Source organism: Jaculus jaculus, chromosome 4, assembly GCF_020740685.1.
Source record: "Jaculus jaculus isolate mJacJac1 chromosome 4, mJacJac1.mat.Y.cur, whole genome shotgun sequence".
Taxonomy (NCBI): Eukaryota; Metazoa; Chordata; class Mammalia; order Rodentia; family Dipodidae; genus Jaculus; species Jaculus jaculus.
Genome location: NC_059105.1, coordinates 43,646,087 through 43,666,742, shown reverse-complemented (window position 1 = coordinate 43,666,742; position 20,656 = coordinate 43,646,087). Strand labels below are relative to the sequence as shown.

General features: G+C 39.2%; 1 protein-coding gene across 1 annotated transcript in view; it reads left to right on the top strand.

The window, feature by feature from the left end:
- Positions 1-20,656, top strand: part of Ccdc150 (coiled-coil domain containing 150) — a 102,668-nt gene that overhangs the window by 52,334 nt on the left and 29,678 nt on the right. Inside the window, 4 exon segments of the mRNA XM_045148368.1 lie at positions 699-812; positions 8,261-8,344; positions 9,177-9,284; positions 11,509-11,571. Of these exon segments, the coding sequence (XP_045004303.1) occupies positions 699-812; positions 8,261-8,344; positions 9,177-9,284; positions 11,509-11,571 (369 nt within the window).

Below are 20,656 nucleotides of genomic sequence, written 5' to 3'. Positions count from 1 at the left end.
TACCATTTTATCAAGTATGGGCAGTTCTCTTTCATTTTTAGTTTGAATTTATTTAAATCATGGATCAGTGTTAAAGTTTTTGAAACCTATATTCTTTATTGAAATGGTTAAGTGTCTGGGGAGATGGCTCGGTGATTAATGGAAATTGCTTGCAAAGCCTACTAGCCTGGGTTCAATTCCTCAATTCCCTCATAGAGCCAAAGGCAAAGTGGTGCATATACCTGCACCTACATGTACATACAAATAAATAAACAAATAAAATTTAAAAGCAGAAAAAATGGTTTGTCTCGTAGTTTATTGATGTGGCAAACTATATTGAGAGTGAATATTACATATCACTAGGACAAACCACTTAGTTCTTGAATCTTTTTAAGATAGTCCTGGATTCATCTTGCCAATTTTTTGTGGAGAATTCTTGCATCTATATTCATAAACTTAAATTAGTAAACAAATACTGAACATTGGGAAGGCTTTTAGTACACTTGAAGTATGCACTCTTGCCAGTGACTACTAGAGAAGCTAAAGCAGCACAGCTGGTCCAGGGCTGCTCAGAGCAGTCACACGGGCTGGCCAAACGCTACCCTTTGAACAGAGGAACCCATGTAGAAGCCGCTTTTCAGCTACAGCGAGAACTGTCACTTTGCAAGTATAACTTTTCTGATCTGACATAGTTTCTTTCCTCCATTTGTCTCTTAAAGGTAGACATAAATGTATTAACCCAAAACCTGAACACTATAGTTGAAGAAAATAAGCACCTTACAGATAAGATGGCTTCTCTTGAACTTCAGTGAATCACTACTGATTACCATGGGGTGGGTATAAACAGGTCAGTCTAAACTAGAAAATAATGACTAAAAACCAAACAAAAATGCCAGGAGACAAGTTTTGTGTGTTTGTTGGGTAATTCAGGATTAATAGGGCAGTGATCTCTGCAGGACTGAAATAAGATTTAAGAAACCAAGAATTTATGGCTATTTATACACAGATCTATAGTCCTGAAAAAGCACAAATATAGTTTATGTTTCACAATATTTCTTTTTCCATAAATTATGTGCAAGAAACTTGGATTTCCCCCTGTTATTTCTGATTTCTTTTTAAAATAATTTTTGTATATTTGAGAGAGATAGAAAGAAAGGGTACACCAGGGCCTTCAGCCACTGAACATGAACTCCAGATGCATGTGCCACCTTGTGCATCTGGTTTATATGAGTCCTGGGGAATTGAACCTAGGTCCTTTGGTTTTGTAGGCAAGGCGCCTTAACCACTAAGCAATCTCTCCAGCCCCATACAATTTTTTATGAGGACTTCCCTATGATTATTTGAAAAATAATTTTTATTGTTTTGTAACATGCAAATAATTTCTTAAAATTCCATTAGAAGATTCTAATGTCCTTCTTAATCTGAGATAAATTCTTTCAAAGTCTACCATATACTCTTTATTACTTCAGCTATGAAGAATCATATAGACTAAGTCTAAATCTTCTTACATTATTGAGTCTGACTTCTTTGGTATCAATTTTGGCTGTGCCTTGGAATATGATATTTAATCTCTCAAACTCAGTTTCTTAATTTATCAAAGTAAGGATAATAATGCTATTACTATGAAGTTGTTTGAGGATTAAGTAAATAAATGCATATAGAGCACATAGCAACTAACATGTTTTAAAATCTGAGTTACATTAATTGTCATGAGCTATGAAAAGTCTGTAAAGTGCCCATTGGGGTAGCAAGATCCATTAGATGTGATTCCTGGTATGATCTCAGACGAGCCCTCTTTTAACCCAAGGTGAAAGATCCAGTCATGCTCTGTTCATGTTGGCCAGGCCTCAGCTGATTTGTCTAGCTGTCTTATTTTGATGCATCTGGATGACTACATCTCAATCTGCTGGGTCAGGAAACATGTCTGTGGCCTCATGTAATTAGTGACTTTGGCAGAATTTATCAGTGACTTAGATGGTCAGTTCTAACCTGTTGATCACACTCATGTATCCTAGCTTCGTCTGCTTTGTCTTTAGAAGTTTTTCTACCAAGCCTGCCTGGAAGTATTTTGAGTTGGCTGGAGGACTCTGAGCAATGTGGTTGAGATGTCAGGATTTGCTTTTGAAATTTGTAATATCATTAAACCTATTGCTATTTAATGCTGGCAATATACATTTATCCTTTGAGAGATAAAACTTGAAATTCTTGGAGTTGGGGCGATGGTGCAACAGTTAAGGCTCTTGCCTGCAAAGCCTAAAGACCCCAGTTTGATTCCCCAGTACCCACGTAAAACCAGCTGCACCAGAGGGTGCATGCACCTGGAGTTGATTTGCAGTGGCTGGAGACCCTAATGTGCCCATTCTCTGTGTCTATATTTCTTCTCTCTATCTCTCTGTGCTTACAAATAAATAAATAAAAATTTTAAAAAAATTAAATTTAGGGCTTGAGAGATTACTTAGTGGTTAAGGTGCTTGCCTGTGAAGCTTAAGGACCCAGGTTCAATTCCCTAGTACCCTTGTAAGCTAGATGCGTAAAGTGGCACATGTGTCTGGAGTTCATTTGTGCTGACTGGAGGCCCTGATGTGCCCATTCCCTATCTCTTCTCTCTCTCTACATATGTGTGTGTGTGTGTGTGTGTGTGTGTGTGTGTGTGTGTGTGTGTACGTGTACTCTCCATCTCTCTGTTAAGTAAATAAAATTTTAAAAATTAAATTAAAATTTTTAAAAACTTGAAATGCTTAATGAGTAACTTGTAGTATGACCCCTCACTGATTTTTAGAGATCACATTGGGATCTCCAGAGACTTGAATTTAGACAACCTAGTTTCAACCCCTGGTTCCATTTGCTGCCTGACCTTGACACACTAGTTAGTATCAAGAGGCCCTCCCTTTGCTGTGGAGTTTCGCATAAAACATGCTGCCCTGACTCAGAAGGATTACCACACTGACTAGGATGTGACCTGCTCATGCATCTGCATTCACTCTGCAGTCATGCAAGAACAATAATTACCTATCTGTATACTCCTTTGCCTAGTATAATGCTTAATATATATTGAGAAACACTGAACAAAGTAGAGAGGCTCCCATCCGTCTGGCCAGGCTGTGAGGATTGTCATATTGACTGTTGAGTATAGTATGCAGGAATAAATATTATGCTCTCTTTTTTTCTTCTAAATTTCAGTCTTTAGTGTTAATATAATTCAATTCCATTACCACAGGCACTTGTACAGGGAACCATAAGAGGTGGAAAAAAAAAGCCAGGTGTGGTGGCGCACGCCTTTAATCACAGCACTAGGGAGGCTGAGGTAGGGGGATCACCATGAGTTCGAGGCTACCCTGAGACTACATAGTGATTTCCAGGTCAGCCTGGACTAGAGCAAAACTCTACCTCGTAAAACCAAAAAAAAAAAAAAAAAAGAAGAAGAAGAGGTAGGAAGTTCACTGTTTCTCAAGCTGAGTTACTGTCTTCTCCAGTTCTCTTTGATTTTAAACATATATTTATAAATAATAGGATCAAATAGAAATAAAATTGCCTTTACAACTAGGGCTTTAATGATTTAAAATTAAATGTATTATTTCTTTTCTTTTTAGAGAGTGGGGGAGAGAGAGAAAATTGGCACATCAGGGCTTCATCACTGAAATCGAACTCCAGATGCTTGTGCCACCTACTGGGCATGTGCAACTTTGTACTTGCCTCACCTTTGTGCATCTGGCTAATGTGGGATCTGGGGAGTAGAAAGAACATGGGTTCTTAGGTTTTACAAGCAAGCACCTTAACTGCTAAGCCATTTCCCAGCCCTAAATGTATTATTTCTTAAAGGATGATCTTCAGCCACTATTCACCTGTGTGGATGTCACAGTTGGTTCACTCTGACACTGTATTTTTGATCTGATATCATAGTTTGAAGAAATCCCCTACTTATACTCTGCTTAAAAAGTAAATTTTATGGGATTCTAATATCTCACTTGTTTTTGCTTATTCTTCTAATAGTTTCTATTAAATATTAATCTCAAAAGAATTTTAAAGGGCAGGAGATAGCTCAGTGATTAAGGGGCTTGCCTTAATTGACCTATGTTCAGTTTCCCAGTACCCACATAAAGCCACATGCACAAAGTATCATATGCATCTGGAGTTCATTTGCAGGAGATAGAGGACCTGGTATGTTCTCTCTCTCTCGCTCCCTCTCTCTATGTTTCTTTCTGTCTCTTCTTGAAAAGGAAGGAAGGAAGGAAGGAAGGAAGGAAGGAAGGAAGGAAGGAAGGAAGGAAGGAAGGAAGGAAGGAAGGAAGGAAATTAAAACATAAGGTGTAGTCCAGTGGATAGAGTGATTGTCCTAAGTTCATTTCCAGCATTGCCCAAAATAATACTTAAGAAGTTATTCTATGATTTATATTTGTGTTAGCTTTCTGTCATGGTAATAAAACACCCTACATCATCAACTTAAAGGAAAGAGGAGCTATCTTTGCTCACAATTTGGAGGTCTCAGTCCATGGTTAGACTGTTGCATGTAGGTCTGTGGCAAGACCCAGCACAGTGAGAAACATGAGGAAGAGGAAAGAATTACCTCATGAAAGAGACAAAAGGGGCCAGGGTCCCAATATCCACTTCAGAAGTGACATGTCTCTGGAGACCTAATTTCCCTCCAATAGGCCCCACCTCTTAAAGATGCCACTACCCCCCAATCTTTGACAAGTGGGGAACATTCTAGATCCAACCCTCAGCCTTGTTGATCCTATCCAAGCCAACCTACTTTTTAGATCTTACAACAGTTCTTTTTATGAAAGCCTAACAACCAAGGTTTGATTCCCTAGTACACATGTAAAGCCAGATGCAGAAAGTGGCACATGCACCTGGAGTATGTTTGCAGTGGCTAGATATTCTCTGTGTGTGCCTGCTCTTTTCTGTCTGTCTGCTTGAAAATGAATAAATAAATAAACTTTAAAAAATCCAAGACCCTTTTTATAGGAGGCTCAGGCCATCTAAGTTATTCAAAAAATTTCCATATTCCAAGAAGGTAAGTATTTTTGAGTGCTTAATGTTTGTTATAGGTAACATATTTTATGTTAAATATAGATTTTGGTTTTTAAAACATACCTAAACTTTGTAGCATATAGGGACACTTTAATTTACAGAAATTAGAAGTATATTTTAAATAAGTAGGATTTTGTTGTGGTTGCAGCTTTGTCTTCGTAGCAGTAGTGGCCATCCTCATAATTTATTTGCTGCTGAAAATTGGGCCAAAATGTGGCCCTAAATAATAACGTAACACTTATGGAATGATTTTTGCATCATAGCTTCCAAACTAGAAAATATAATGGCAAAAGGGATTGTATCTCTTCCACAGATAGAAAGTGAATGAGTAACTAATTTGATGATAACATTATTACTAACTTTCTCCTTCTTGATAACAATCTGCATTTCCCTTAGGTTATTTCAAAACCAGTATTTTACTTGTTTAAATGCTTTCAGAAATACTTCCCCTTATCTTAGTGGGAACAGAATAGTGTTTGAAAAGATATATTCTGAAGAACTAAATAATGAGTAGGTATAATTCTTCAGGAAATATTTATTAATTCTAATACCTAATTGTCTTAGTAGTGAATAGGCCAATGAAGCCCAATATTGGGTATGCATTTTTATGTTGAACATACATATCTTTAGGGTAGGTGGTATACAAGATGAATCACTCTATGGCTTTTCTATAAGTTTTTGTAAGTGTGGAATGTCTAGAAAGCTCACTTAATATCTTATAAAATGAAAATATTTTGAACTGGGCATAATGGCTCATGCCTTTAATCCCAGCACTCAGGAGGCACATGTAGGAGGACTACTGTGAGTTCAAGGCCACCCTGAAAATACAAAGTGAATTCCAGGTCAGCCTGAGCTAGAGTGAAATACTACCTCGAAAAACCAATATCCAAATAATGTGTATGTGTGTGTGTGTGTGTGTGTGTGTGTGTGTGTGTGTGTGTGTACACACACACACACATATATTTGCAAGCAGAGACAGAATTGGTATGCCAGGGCCTCCTGCCACTGCAAACAAACACCAGATAGATGCATATGCCATTTTGCGCAATTGAGTACTGGGTTAATGTGGGTACTGGGAAATCCAACCCAGGCCATTATACTTTGCAAGAAACTACCTTTAATTACTGAGCCATCTTCCCAGCCCTAGAACGTTCACTCTCAGCCAACGTAACCACCAAGGAGAAAACAGTGTTCTACATTAATGTGCCTTCTTGTAGAACAAATAAGAAAATGTTTTGAACAGATGAAAACCTGACTCATAGGTTACTATGTGGTAATTTAATAAGGTTCTGCTTTATTTAGAATCAGGTCTATTGGGTGGACAATTCTTAAAATGAAATAAAGGAAGGAACAAAGAGGAGACTGAATAATATTTCTAACTTCCTTGGAGATAAGTGAGGAATATCCTGTACAGTCAGTGACCTGACTTATTATATGCTTTCATCTTTACTGACTTGCCCAAAGTTGAATATAAAATTAAAGAGTAAGAATTTCCTGTTCTCTTATACATAAATTAAGCAAATATTAGTGAGAAGTAGTGAACTTTATCAACATACGAGATTTACCAACATAGACTCTGAACTCTAGATCTACTACAAATGTTCCATGGTGCAGCTACTCAGCCCATGACTGAGGGCTATGTACTTATTCATATTTGCTTTGCGCATGTTATCCCCCCACACTAGCTCATGAAGATGACTGACAGATGACAATGCTAGTATTTGCTGTTATTAATACATAACAGTTGACATTGACTGTGCAATGAACAGATGTTGACATTCAATCACTGTTGTGTCTCTCATGAAGAGTATTAATGAGGCTAGACTTTCGTCAAAGGAAGGCTACACATTATACTTATTTCTTCTCATAAAGTCTGAGAAAAAATGGATTATATACTTTTCTCATACCCTGTCAAAAGAAACTTATGGAAGAGTTTATTTCAGCTCACAGCTCAAGCTTACAGCCTGCGTCGGTGGGGAAGGTGTGGTGTCGGGAGTGTGAGGCAGCGAGTCACATTCAGTTAACAGTCAGCAAGTAGAGAGAGATGAATGCTGGTGCTCAGCCAGCTCTCTCCTGACTCAGTCTAGGACTCCAGCCCACTGAATGGTGCTGCCCACAGTTAAGGTGTGTCTTTTCACCTAATCAGGCAGTCAGAGGGCCATCTCCTAGGTGATTCTAGGTCCTATCAATTGACAATCAATATAAAAGGTCACAATATATGAAATATATCCTTCATCTTTAAACATCATTTGAATAATGAAAATGTGTAATTTCATGAAATACAGAGCTTTTAGTAATACTTGTCCCAGAAAAGACTATAATTGAGTGCTTAAGCAAACAGTGTTTGGTCTCAGGTAAATGTTTCTTTTGTTATTTTAGTGTCTTTTTTGAGTTTTACTTTGACACCTGAAAGTATCTTCTGTCCAACATGTAATAATTTACAAGCTGTATGACACCCCTCTGATGGCTGCAACTACTGTTACAGCCACATGGCATTTGGATTGTATCACAGCTACATAGGATGGGTTGGGAAAAAAATGTAAAGGAAGGAAAGAATGGAGGAAGGGAAAAGGGAGGGAGGGAGGGAGGGAGGGAGGAAGGAAGGAAGGAAGGAAGGAAGGAAGGAAGGAAGGAAGGAAGGAAGGAAGGAAGGAAGGAAGGAGGGAAGAGGGAGAGAGGGAGGGAGGGAAAGATGCAGGGAGGGAAAAGGAAGAGAGAAACAGATGAATGTGCAAAGAACAATTTCTGGGACTCCTAAGCCTTCATACTTTCATTAGCTGTCTCTACACACTGCCTGCCAACACTCTGATCAGTTATCTAGGGAAAGGCAGAGGCAGCAGTAGCAAGTAAATAAGCCTTGGACTTGTTACTATAGAAACAGCAAGGGGTCTGGAGAGATGGCTTAGCGGTTAAGCGCTTGCCTGTGAAGCCTAAGGACCCCGGTTCGAGGCTCGGTTCCCCAGGTCCCACGTTAGCCAGATGCACAAGGGGGCGCAGGCATCTGGAGTTCGTTTGCAGAGGCTGGAAGCTCTGGCGCGCCCATTCTCTCTCTCTCCCTCTATCTGTCTTTCTCTCTGTGTCTGTCGCTCTCAAATAAATAAATAAAAATAAAAGTAAAAAAAAAATTTTAAAGTAGGCTAATCCTTTAAAAAAAAAAAAGAAATAGCAAGGGCATTGATACTTGCTTTAAAAGAAAAGTAATTGTTCCTTCTATACCAGGTGGCACTGATATCTGTATTTATTTTATCAGCTTGCTCAGCAGAAGGTGGAAAAAGAATTGGGAAAAATAACTGACAGTAAAAATAAACTGGCTTATGAAAATGGAGCACTCCAGGTATGAGATTTATTTTCAGATTTTTCTTGTCTGATTTTTAAAAATTTGTCAGATTAACCCTTTAGTTGCTGGACTTCCTTAAGTTTGTTTCTTCATTAACATTCAGCTATTAATAGTACAAAGTTTAAGCCTAAAATTTTGAAGTCCGAACCCATTCCGTGACTATCTGAAGACTTAGTACCATTCTATGCATCATCATTCCCTGAGAATGTGTAGAGATCCTCTGTTTTCCAGCAGGTGGGATAAATTTTATAACATCCCTAAAACAAAAAATCTGGAAAGTGGCCCCATGGGCATAGATTTGAAGGTGTTGTGCTGAGTAGCGGAGTGAGGCTGGTCCACTGTGGCCTCTGCTCGTTCCTATAGCGGCTCAGAGCAGGACACTTGCTGCTGTGAGATGTCAGGTTAAGCCTGACTTTAGCCCAACGTCGAAGTATGAAAGAGGGCTTTGCTGCTTAGCTACATGCTACAGTTTATGTACATATGCTCACCCACACACGCCAGGTGCCACAATTCATTCAAAATTGAATTATATTAACGAACATTATCTCATTGTTATTTTCATGTTTCATGTCCATTTGAATTTTCCTAAAGCAATAGAAACCAAATGAGTTCTCAGCACATTTAAACAGCCGTGACATACTCTGAGCTGAGTTAAAATAGAATTGTTTACAGGATTAGAAAAAAATTAAGATTGGTTTTTGCAAGTTTTAAGTAAGTACTCTAATTTGGGGTATTTGATTTTTTTTTTTTTTTGCAAAATTCATGGCATCTTCTTCTCCACTTGAGAATATATGAGGCTTGTTATTTTCCTGTTTTTCTCTTGCTCTAGATAAAAGTTAAACAGCTGGAAGAGCAGCTACGTTCTTTTACTGAAACCAGTTTACAGAACGACCATCTACGCCAACTGTATAAGGCCTTAGAGGCCAAGTACGCTCAGGTATAGTGAATGTCTGCATACCTCAGGTTGACATATTGTTGTGGTTTGTAAGAAACTGTATGATGTCCTTCACCTCCTCACCATATGACCCTGGGGAAGCTGAAAATCCTCTCTTCTAGATGTAACAAACATTTTTAAAGGCCTATTGTGTACTTCTTTTTAGTTCTGCAAAGCTACAGAGGAATTCTTAAAGATGCCCACAGCAAAACTAGAACAATCAGCCTGCTTGATGTTTAGGATTGAAGCCAATATTGTTTACTGACAGAAAAACAATATTTCAGTAAACAATGTAAATTTTCTTTTTTTCTATTTATTCTTTGACAAATTCACATATTCTCCCTCTATTTTGAACATATGTACCCCTATTTTCCTCCCTTATGCCCAGCATTCCCACTAAACTTCTTCCCATCACAGTCCAGTGGCTTTGCCACTGAAGAGAATGACTGCCTCTCCCCCAGGAATCATTAACTCCCAAGCTCCTCAGGAAGGGGTGGAGTCTTATTAGCTGTGGTGCAATGTTGACTGGCCCTATCTTGTAAAGGCCTTGTTCTGAACAGATGAGAGTTCTTCAGCACCCCAACTCTTATAACCTTTCTGTACCTTCTTCTGCAATATTCTCAGCCTTGTAGAGGATGATACAGATGTCCCATATAAGGCTAAGCACGCGACAGTCATTTTCAGCTCTTTGACCAGTTATAAGTCTTTACATAACTGCCACCCACTGAAAAAAACAGGCTTTTCTGACCAAGGCTGACAGTGGCATTAATCTGTGGACATACACATAAATATTTAAGGGATATTTATTTATTTATTTTTAGATAATTGTTGATTTATTTGAGAGAGAGAGGGAGAAAGAGAGAGTGCACAGGTGTGCCAGGGTCTCTTGCCACTTGCAAACAAACTCCAGAACCATTGCTGCTTTGTACATCTGGCTTTATGTGGGTCCTGGGGAACCGAACTCAGGTGGGCAGGTTTTCAGTCCTTTGGCTTCTCCAACTGTGCGCTTTTGTCCTGGTTTGCAGTACTAGGCTTGAATTTCTTCTTGTGGACTAGGTCTCAGATCCAATCAGAAAATGTTAGTAATCCCCATAACATTTATGTTACTATTGGCTGGTGGGCCAGTACTGTGGCACGTAGGGTCCATTGCTGCTAGGTGAGACCACTGACACTTTTCTCCCCTGACAGTCTGTGCACCTCTGACACTATGGAAGCTAGAGGAGAGGCTTCAAGCTCAGCTCCAGCTTGATATGTTTGCAGGCCACAGCCAAAAGGGTGCGGTGTTTTCAGCATAAAGCCTTACTGTTTCGTTCTGGTGGGGAACCAAGAACAATTACAGTAGCAGGCTGGCATGGTTCAGGGCGCTCTGGAGCTTTCTTGGCCAATAACTCATGGCAAAAGTGTCTCATACTTGGCACTATTATTTTTGTTTAATAAATAATACTGCATTATCTGTCCTTTAAAGATAGTTCTGTTCATTTTCTTGATTTTATTTTTAGATTTATTTAACCAGTGTATAAAGTAGTAGGTTTCCACCTTGCTTTTTCATACCCTGAGTTTTGAGTCACCCTCTCCCCCATGCCCTCAGCCCACTACCCCCTACCCTCATCCCTGCTTGACCCTTTCCATCCTCGGTACCCTCCCCCACGTCTTTCCTATCATTTCTGCCCCACTTCCTCAGTTAGACTCCCCACCTGCCTTTGTTCTTGTTTAAATTGTATGCTCTCTATAGATATGCCAGGTTAACACACAAATTTGAAAATTCAAAGCTAGGATCTGATTATGAGAGAGAACATATAGTGTTTGTCTTTCAGAGCACGGGTTACTTTACTTAGTAATTTAGTTTCCAGTCCCATCCATTTTTCTGCAAGCTTTATGACTGCTTTTTTGTTTTTCGGAGTAGGGTCTCACTCTGGTCCAGGCTGACCTGGAATTAACTATGTAGTCTCAGGGTGGCCTTGAACTCATGGTAATGCTCCTACCTCTGCCTCCCAACTGCTGGGATTAAAGGGGTGTGCCACCACACCCAGCTCATGATTGCTTTTTTTTTCAGAAATAAGTATTGTCTAGTGAGCAGACATAAGGAGCATTATTATGATTGAGAACATCGAGAGATGCTTTCATGAGTTTCAAAGACTCATAACTTTTTGAATTTGAGCTTTAAAAAATGTTGGCAAATGTAAAGGACAAGTATCTTTGGTTTTGGGGGGTGGTTGTTGAATTGTAGGCAGAATCAGAACTGAGTGCCAACAAAGTACAGCTGCAATAGACAGAAGCTCACTTGAAAGAGGTATTAGTAGTGGAGGTGCTTACCTGTCAGCAATGGCTGGCGAGGCTGACACCTTTCATTGGTCATGTCACATTTCAGCAAATGAACTAGAACAGCTAAATGAGCAAGATACATAAAACATTCATTGAAGAGCTTAACCCACAAACAGCTTGCCCAAGCAAAATGATTTATTTCAATATTATAAATTTTTCTCATATAGTTAGATTATTTTAAAAATCTTTTAATTTATAGTATAAATGTATATAATGTCTGTGTCTGTGAGATAGATAGATAGATAGATAGATAGATAGATGTCCCCAATAACCACAGTACCAGAGTATGTCTGCAATTAGAATACTCATGGGGTTCCACCCAACTGACTGTTGATGAGTGGTGAGGTCACAGTGCTGTAAAGGGGACTCAGTAGATTACCCTCCTTACAAGGAACTTGATTAAGGCTTGTTTCTGCACTACATGATCTCTTCATTCTGAAAGCTAAAGGAGCATATTTTCAAATATATTTTTGTGACTTCTTCCAGAATATTCTCCCTTTTTTCTACTCAAGTGGGTACTGCTTGGAAAATAAAATTCTTAGATTTACTTTGATTTTATTGATTGTGATTGGTGATGCCACCAAGAAAAAGGAAATCTCCAGAGAGGCCTACATCTTCCAAATCCCTCGGGAGCGGTAGGCCTTCTGTGAGTATAAAGGAACGAGCTTCAGGCGTTGTTTTGCCTAGTATGAGTCCAAACTCAACACGCCGTGTGACTTTTGCGCCATCCCTGCCTTCTGTGAGAGTGTCTCAGGAGATTGGGGACTCCAGAATCTCTCTAAAGACTCTCTTAAATGCTATCAAAACCATGGAGGGACGACTAGAAGACAAAATAGACATTCTTGCTTCACGACCCTTACTAACTGGAGAATCACCAACTTTTCTTAAACGGGACTTGGTAAGTGAAGAACACAGATTAAATCAGGAAAATCTCAGATTCATATAGAATTCATAAAGCAGTGAAAATCCAGAAACATAATGCTTAAAGATCTAAGTAACAAGGAGATTTGGTTCTTTGTCAATAGTAAGAATTGATGACATGGGTCTAGGGAGATGTCTCAATGGGTGAGAGCACTTGCTGTGCAAGTGTGAGGGCCCGAGGCTGCCCAAGTTGGACTCCCTGGCACCCACGTAAAATGCTGGGCGTGGCCATAGGTGGCCGTGACTCCACATATGGGGTGCTGACCAGGGAATCTCTGGGGCTTGGTAACCTAAAGTGGTAACTTCAGGTTGAGTGAGAAACTCAGTCTGAGGGAAACATGCAGACGAGTAATAAAGGAAAACACCTGATCTCTACGTGAGTGCTCACAGGGCACACACACCTACACACAGCACATATCACATCACATGCCACACAACACGTACATGCAAAAAAAAAAAAAAACCCACAAAACACCTGGCTATCACATGATTTTGTTTTGCTCATAGAAAAATTGGCTTAATAGCAATGGAAATTTTAAAATCTAATGTTGACATTTTAAAACAATACTCTATATAGGTATACATATATATGTGCATGTATTCTTAACATTTGGAGATGCTTGGCTAAAGGTTGTTGTTAAAGCTAACACATTAATCTGCTGGGCGTGGTGGCTCATGCCTTTAATCCCAGCACTTGGGAGGCAGAGGTAGGAGGATCACCATGAGTTCAAGGCCACCCTGAGACTACATAGTGAATTCCAAGTCAGCCTGCACTACAGTGAAACCCTACCTAAAAAAAAAAAAAAAAAAAAAAAAAAAATTATCTAAGGAATCCTAATAGATTAAACATTGGGAAATATTTTCCAGAGAAAAGATGTAGTTAAGTTATCCACTTTTGTGTGATATTTAAAAACAAAAGGTACTGTGACTTATTTTCTGTACTGTGACTTATATCCTGATGGAAATGGCTATATAGATATTTTCTTTGTTTTTAATATGATTTTCCTTTGTATATTGTCAACTTAGTACAAAATGTGAGCTGAATATATTGATGAATAAATGGAATAAACATAGCCTTAATTTACTTTATATATTACTTGAACTACTAATTTGATAAAAGAGTATTATCAGAATATTTCCACCACAGTCTTCTAGCTTTTTGTGCCAGATTATTCCCTCTAGAACATTCCAGTAAAGTTGCAAGCATTTCCATAGGTCAGGATTCACCATTTTTCTCATATGAAGATACTTCACTACTAAGTTCTTTACTCTTTATAGAAATTATGACCTTTTAAAAAATTATACACTTCCAGGCTGGCTCACATGTTAAATTTGGGGATATTTAAATAAGTTGAAGATGTGGGGAAAAGACAGTTTTGGAGATGTTGAAATTTTGCTCTTCCTATGGAGAGCAATTTAGAACGAGTTATTACAAGTTGGACCCCATAATTCTGTGTGTAGGGCTTTATCCTACAGATATAGTGTCTTGTACACATGATTTGTCAACCATGTCACCATCTGAAATAATGTAGCTAAATAAATCATTTGTATCAATAGCTTATAATACTTCAAGCAATGTCTGTGATTAGGAGCAAACAATCAAGGTTGAGAAGATTATGTATAGTATTTGACCTGTATACAAAAGGAAAGGCAGATAAAGAATATATCCATATCTATTTACTTTTATGTGGATAGGATATCTCAGGAATGAATAATGGTAAAATATTATTTTTGAATAAGGAAATAGGCAGAAGAGTTTTTCACTGTATCTTTTTGTACCTTAAAAGTAATATGCCTATTCAAAATAAGTATTTTTAAATCTTTTAACTTATTTATTGCATGCATAAAGAGACAGAAAAGAGAGACAGGCAGAGAGAGAAAAAGAGAGAGAATAGATGCACCAGGGCCTCTAGCCACTGCAAATGAACTCCAGATGTATGCACCACTTTGTGCATCTGGCTTTATGTGGTTCCTGGGGAATCAAAGCCAGGTCATAGGCTTTGCAGGCAGTCACCTTAGTAGCTGAACCATCTCTCCAGCCCCAAAATAAGTAATTTATGAACACTTCATTTTTGATAAAACTGAAAGCTGAGAATTGAACATCTACATCCAGAAACAGAATCTCTGACCCATAGATCACACCGTATGTAAAAATGAACTTCAAATGTACCATAGTTCTAAATGAAAACTATCAAACTTCTAAGAAACACAGACCTGGGATGACACAATGATTTCTGAGATTTGATTCCATGAGAGTGACTCATCCATAGGGCTTGTTGGAGTAGATTCAAGGATGTAGCATTTGTGTAGTATGCAAAGGGCCCAAGGTTCAACCCTCGCACTACAAATTAAAAATATATATGGTCCATAAAGAAGCAAAACTTAAACATTGTATTGTATATGAATTGACAAGTTGTGCTCTTTGAAGATATTGAGAATGAAGAAATGAGCAACAAACTGGGAGAAAATATTCACAAACCACATATCTTAGTGAGGCCTCATCTCTAGAGTGTATAAAAGTCTCAAAATTCACTAAGAAAACAACCCAATAAAAAGAATAGGGTAGCGCTGGAGAGATGACTCAGTGGCTAAGTGCTTGCCTGTGAAGCCTAAGGACCCAGGTTCGAGGCTCAATTCCCCAGGACCCAAGTTAGTCAGATGCATATGGGGGTGCACACATTTCTGGAGTTTGTTTGCAGTGGGCTGGAGGCCCTGGCCCACCCATTCTCTTTTTCTCTCTCTCTCTCTCTGCCTCTTTCTCTCTCTGTCTGCAGATCACTCTCAAATGAATAAATAAAAATAAACAAAAAATTTTTAAAAAGAATATGGTAATATATTTCATCAGATATTTCACAAAAAGAAATACAGAAGATAGACAAACAGCTGAAAGATGCTAACTATCAATCATTATGGAAATGTAAGTAAAGTCACAATAAAATACTACCAAACACTTAATAGAAAATCTAAACTTTAAAAGCTGGATTGCATGGGGAGGTAGAGAATCTTACACTCTTATACACTGCTAATGGAGTGTGCACAGAACATCCACTATGATGGGTAGTCTTGATTGGCAACTTGATTGAATTGAGATGGCCACTGAGTATGAGTGAGAGTGTTTTTAGAGGGGTTAAGCAAGGAGGGAAGACACACCTTGAATATGGGTGGCACCATACCAAAAGCATGCTCTTGCTCTGTCTGTCTTTTCCTCTCTCCCTCTCTGTCTACCCCCCTTTTCTGCCAGGAAAATTAGCAGCTCTTCTCGGTCTTTCCCTCATTGCAATGATAGACGGAAACTTCTGAACTCATGAGCAAAAGGAAACAATTCTTTAAAGTTGCCGGGCATTTTGCCACAGAGACAAAAGATCTAACTCTTTGAAAGTCAGTAACTACTTCTGTGGTGTGCTTAAATTTCATCAGGTACGTACCCAGAAGTGGTATAGGTAAATTCTGCTTTTAGTTTTTTGAGGAACCCCCATTCTGATTTCTGTGGTAACAGACCAATTTACATTCCAGCACCATTGCTCCGCACTGTCATGATGTTTGCTGTTTCTGTTTTTGGTGATAGCCATTCGGATGAGGATGAGATGCAGTCTCATGGAAGTTTTTGTTTGCATTTTTTGAGGGTGGCTGAGGATGTTGAATAGTTTCTTGAAATATTCCCATGTGTGCTCCCTCTTTTGAGAATGATCTGTTCAGCATTTAGCTCATTTGTTCATATATATTGATTGAACAACTTTGAGGATTTTTGGTATTTAATCATGTGAATCTTTTGTAGATTATGGATGTCCCCTGTGTCATGTATAGTTGAAGATTTTCTCCCACTTGTTAGGTTGGAGCTTCACTCTTGTGATTAGTTTCTTTACTGTACAGACATATTCGAATTTCATGCGTTATCATTTATCAGTTCTTGGGATTATTTCCTGAATTATTGAGTTCTTTTCAGAAAGTTTTTGCCTATGCTTATATCTTGAAGTGTTTTCCCTTAACAGTTTCAAAGTCCCCCATAGTCTTTAGTAGTTCCAACACTATTTAAAGTGTAAGTGTGGGGTTCTGGGGAGATGGTTTGGCAGTTAAAGGCACTTGATGGCAAAGTTTTCTGTTTCAGTTCTCCAGTCATCCATATGAAGCCAAACAGGCATTTGTCAGCAGTGGAAAGAGACCCTGCTGTGCACACACATACACACACACACACACACACACACACACACATGCAAATGAAAACAATTTAAGTGTAAGTTCAGAATCTTGTTAGAGACTCAGGTAAATTTTTACCTGTAGCTCTTAAAACATCCAAAACAAGTTATATTCTATTTTTAAAATACTTTTATTATTTATTTATTTATTTATTTGGGAAAGAAGAAGAGAGAGAATGTGCATGCCAGGGCCTCTAGCCACTACAAAAGAATGCCAGATACATGTGCCACCTTGTGTATATGGCTTACATGGGTCCTGGAGAATCAAACCTGGGTTCTTAGGCTTTGCAAGAAAGCAACTTAACCATTGTGGCATCTCTCCAGCACACAAGTTACATTCTCCCAACATGCATCAGCACAGAGTAAACATGCCCATATAAAAAGGAAGGAAGAATGGGGGCATAGCAAGGAATGATCAGGCCAAAGCAAAACCAGTCGAGCAGGGAAAATTACAAATCTTACATAACTATGCCTGGCATCTGTGACTCAGGATGGAATTATATAGGCTCCAAAAGGCGTGGGTAGCCCCGCCCCTCCAGATCTGCTGCCTGGAGCATCCATTGCCTCTCTATTAGAGCAGCTCTGCACTGAACCTGCAGCTTTCCTTGGCCTATGGTGCTGACGTCTCCAGCACCCTGCAGTCTCCACTGCAACTTAGAGTTCACCTTCCTAGCTTCACACTATGGTCTCTCAAGGCTTCCTTACAGAAACTCCAACCTGCCACAGATTAACTGGCCTCAGTGACTCTGAAACTGTGATGAGCTTACTCTATGACCCCCCTCAATCTTGCATCTTTCATGCCTCAAAAACTATGGACAAAGCAGCCAAGTTATACTGGAAGCTTAATACACAGCCCGTCCCCCTTGAACCATAGTTAAAGAGGCCTCTAGAAACATGCCCTCCAGGCTGACCTTGGCAAAAGACATCTAGGCAGTTGGGTTCTAGTAGGGGACCTCTTTAGTTTAGGCTTTCTTCTTTCAAGTGAATTTGTATTGTCACAGGATGGAGCCTCTGATAGGTGATATTTTGCCTTCAGGACACCTTTCTTCTTGTTAAATAGAACACAGGAGGTTTCTTGTTGATGGTGCTGATCTTTAACAATCACATCTGCTTTTTTTCAGCCTGAGTGATATCATGTCTTAACATTTCCTTTACCAAACATATTGCCCTATATGATTGCATTTGGCATCATTAAAATTGTCCAGACACAGGCAGAATTAAGCCAGATTCTTTACCATAATATAACATGAACTGCCTTTACCCCAGTTCCTAATAGAGTCCTTGTTCCCCTCTGAAATTTTATGAGATGGACCTCCACCGTCTGTGTTTCTCTCAATATTCTGGTGGTCCAAACTCCCGCCAGAATGGTTCCTTAAGCTCTGCTTACACCATAGCGCAAACTTTCAAACTCTTCCACATTCCCCATGAAAACCTTCCAAAGGCCTATGAACCATATAGTCAATTATCACATCAACAGCCTGCCCCCAGTATCAACTTTTGGTATTAGTTATTTTCTTATTGTCTTGACCAAACACCTGACAAGAAGCAAGTTAAGGGTGTAAGAGTTTATCTTGGCTTACAGTTCAAGGTCAAAGCTCATCATAATGGGGAAGGCATGGAGAGGCAAGCTGGTTGCATTCAGTCCACAGTGAGCAAGCAGAGAATGATAAATGTTCATGCTCAGCTCACTTTTCTCCTTTTTATTCACTCCAGCATCCCAGCCCGTGGAGGGGTGCCACCACAGGTAGGGTGGATCTTCTCACCTTAATGAACCAGACCAAGATGATCTCACACAAGCACGTCTAGAGACTCATTTCCTATGTGATTCTAGGTCGTATCAAGCTGACAGTATAACCCAGCACAGGCACCTTTGTAAAAAATTGGGTGTCAAAACTATGCGAGTTTATTTCCAAGCCCCTTGTTGCATTGCATCGGCCTGCACATCTGTTTTGTGCCAAAGCAATGCTAGCTGTCACTACACCATTGTAGTATAATTCAAAACCCAATATTCTGATACCTCCACTACTGCTCTTTCTACATAGGATGTGTAGTAGTTACTTTGCTCATTGCTATGACCAGATACCTGACAAGAAAGGAAGGAAGGACTATTCTGATTTAACAGTTTCAAGGGGATACATTCCATCATGGTAGGGAAAGCATAGCAGCAAAAGCAGAAAACTGGCTGGTCACTGCATTTAGTCTAAAAGCAAGGATAGGGCTGGAGAGATGGCTTCACAGTTAAGTCACTTGTCTGCGAAGCCTAAGGACCCATGTTTGACTCTTCAGATCCCACCTGTGCACAAAGGTGAGGCAAGCACAAAGTTGCACATGGCCGCTAAGTGGTGCAAGCATCTGGAGTTCAATTTCAGTGGCTGCGGCCCTGGTGTGCCAATTTATTCTCCCTCCCCCCCCCAAACAAATAAAAATAAATTTAAAAAATAGAAGCAAGGATGAATAGGAAGTGAGCCAGGCAATAAAATGGCAAGGTCTACTCCTAGTGACCCACTTTCTCCAGCAAGGATCCACTTTCTTAAGGTTCCATGAACCTGTCCAAACAGAACCACTAGCTGGGGACCAACTGTTCAAACACATGAGCTTATGGGGACATTTCACATTCAAACCACAAGAGGAACTCTTTTACTATTCAGGGTCTTTTGTGTTTTAGATTTTTTTTCTAGTTCTGTGAAGAATGCTACTGGAATTTTGATGGGTATTGTGTTGAATTTGTAGACTTCTTTTTGGTAGTATAGGAATTTTTACAGTACCTGCATCACAGATCTCAGCATAGAAGGTCTTTTCATCTTCAAATGTCTTCTTTATTATCCTAAGCTTTCATTGTTGACATCTATATCCTCCTTAGTTAGGTTTGTTCCTAGGCATTACTTATAATCTATGGTGAATAGGATATTTTCCTGATTTATTTCTTAGTATGTTCATTATTTTTATAGAAACACTATTGATTTGGGTAGGTTAATTCTATATTCTGTCATTTTGCAAGAAGTGTTTATCAGATCTAAGAGTCTTCTGGTTGTGTCATAGGGTCTTTAAGTCTAGGCCCTGTATTAATTATTTTTGTTTGCTGTGATAAATAACCTGACAAAAACAGCTTAAGGAATCAAGTATTTATTTTGGCTCACAGTGTTTTGTTTTGTTTTGTTTTGTTTTGCTTATTTTTATTTATTTATTTGAGAGTAACAGACCGAGAGAGAAATAGGGAGAGAGAGAGAAAGAATGGGTGCACCAGGGCTTCCAGCCACTACAAACAAACTCCAGATGTGTGTGCCCCCTTGTGCATCTGGCTTACATGGGTCCAGATGTGTGTGCCCCCTTGTGCATCTGGCTTACATGGGTCCTGGGGAATCGCGCCTCAAACCAGGTCCTTAGGCGTCACAGGCAAGGACTTAACCGATAAGCCATCTCTCCAGCCCTTGGCTCACAGCGTGAGGGCATGGTCTATCATGGGAGGGAAGTCATCATAGAGTTTGTGGCAGCAGGAACATGCAGCTGGGGCTCCTGGGATAACCACGAAGCAGAGAGCAGGGTATGCTGGCTATTCATTTTTCCCTTTTTATTAAGCTCCAGACCCAGACCTTTGGGAAATAAGTTCTCAGGTATATTCAAGAGCATGTAAGAATAAGTGATTCTAAATCCAGCCAAGTTGACAATGAAGATGAACTATCACAAGATCATATTGTCTTTGTATAAGGATAATTTGACTTCTTTTTTTCTGTTTATATCTCATTTCTTTCTCTTACCTTATTGCTGTAGCTAAGACTTTAAGCACTATGTTAAATGGTGCAGAGAGTAAGCAACCCCTGTGTCAATCCTAATTTTACAAGAAATACTTTCAGCTTTTCTCCATTAAATATAATATTTGCAGTAGATTTGTTGCATATAGCCAAGGCTGACCTAGAACTGTATAGCCCTAGGCTGGCCTCA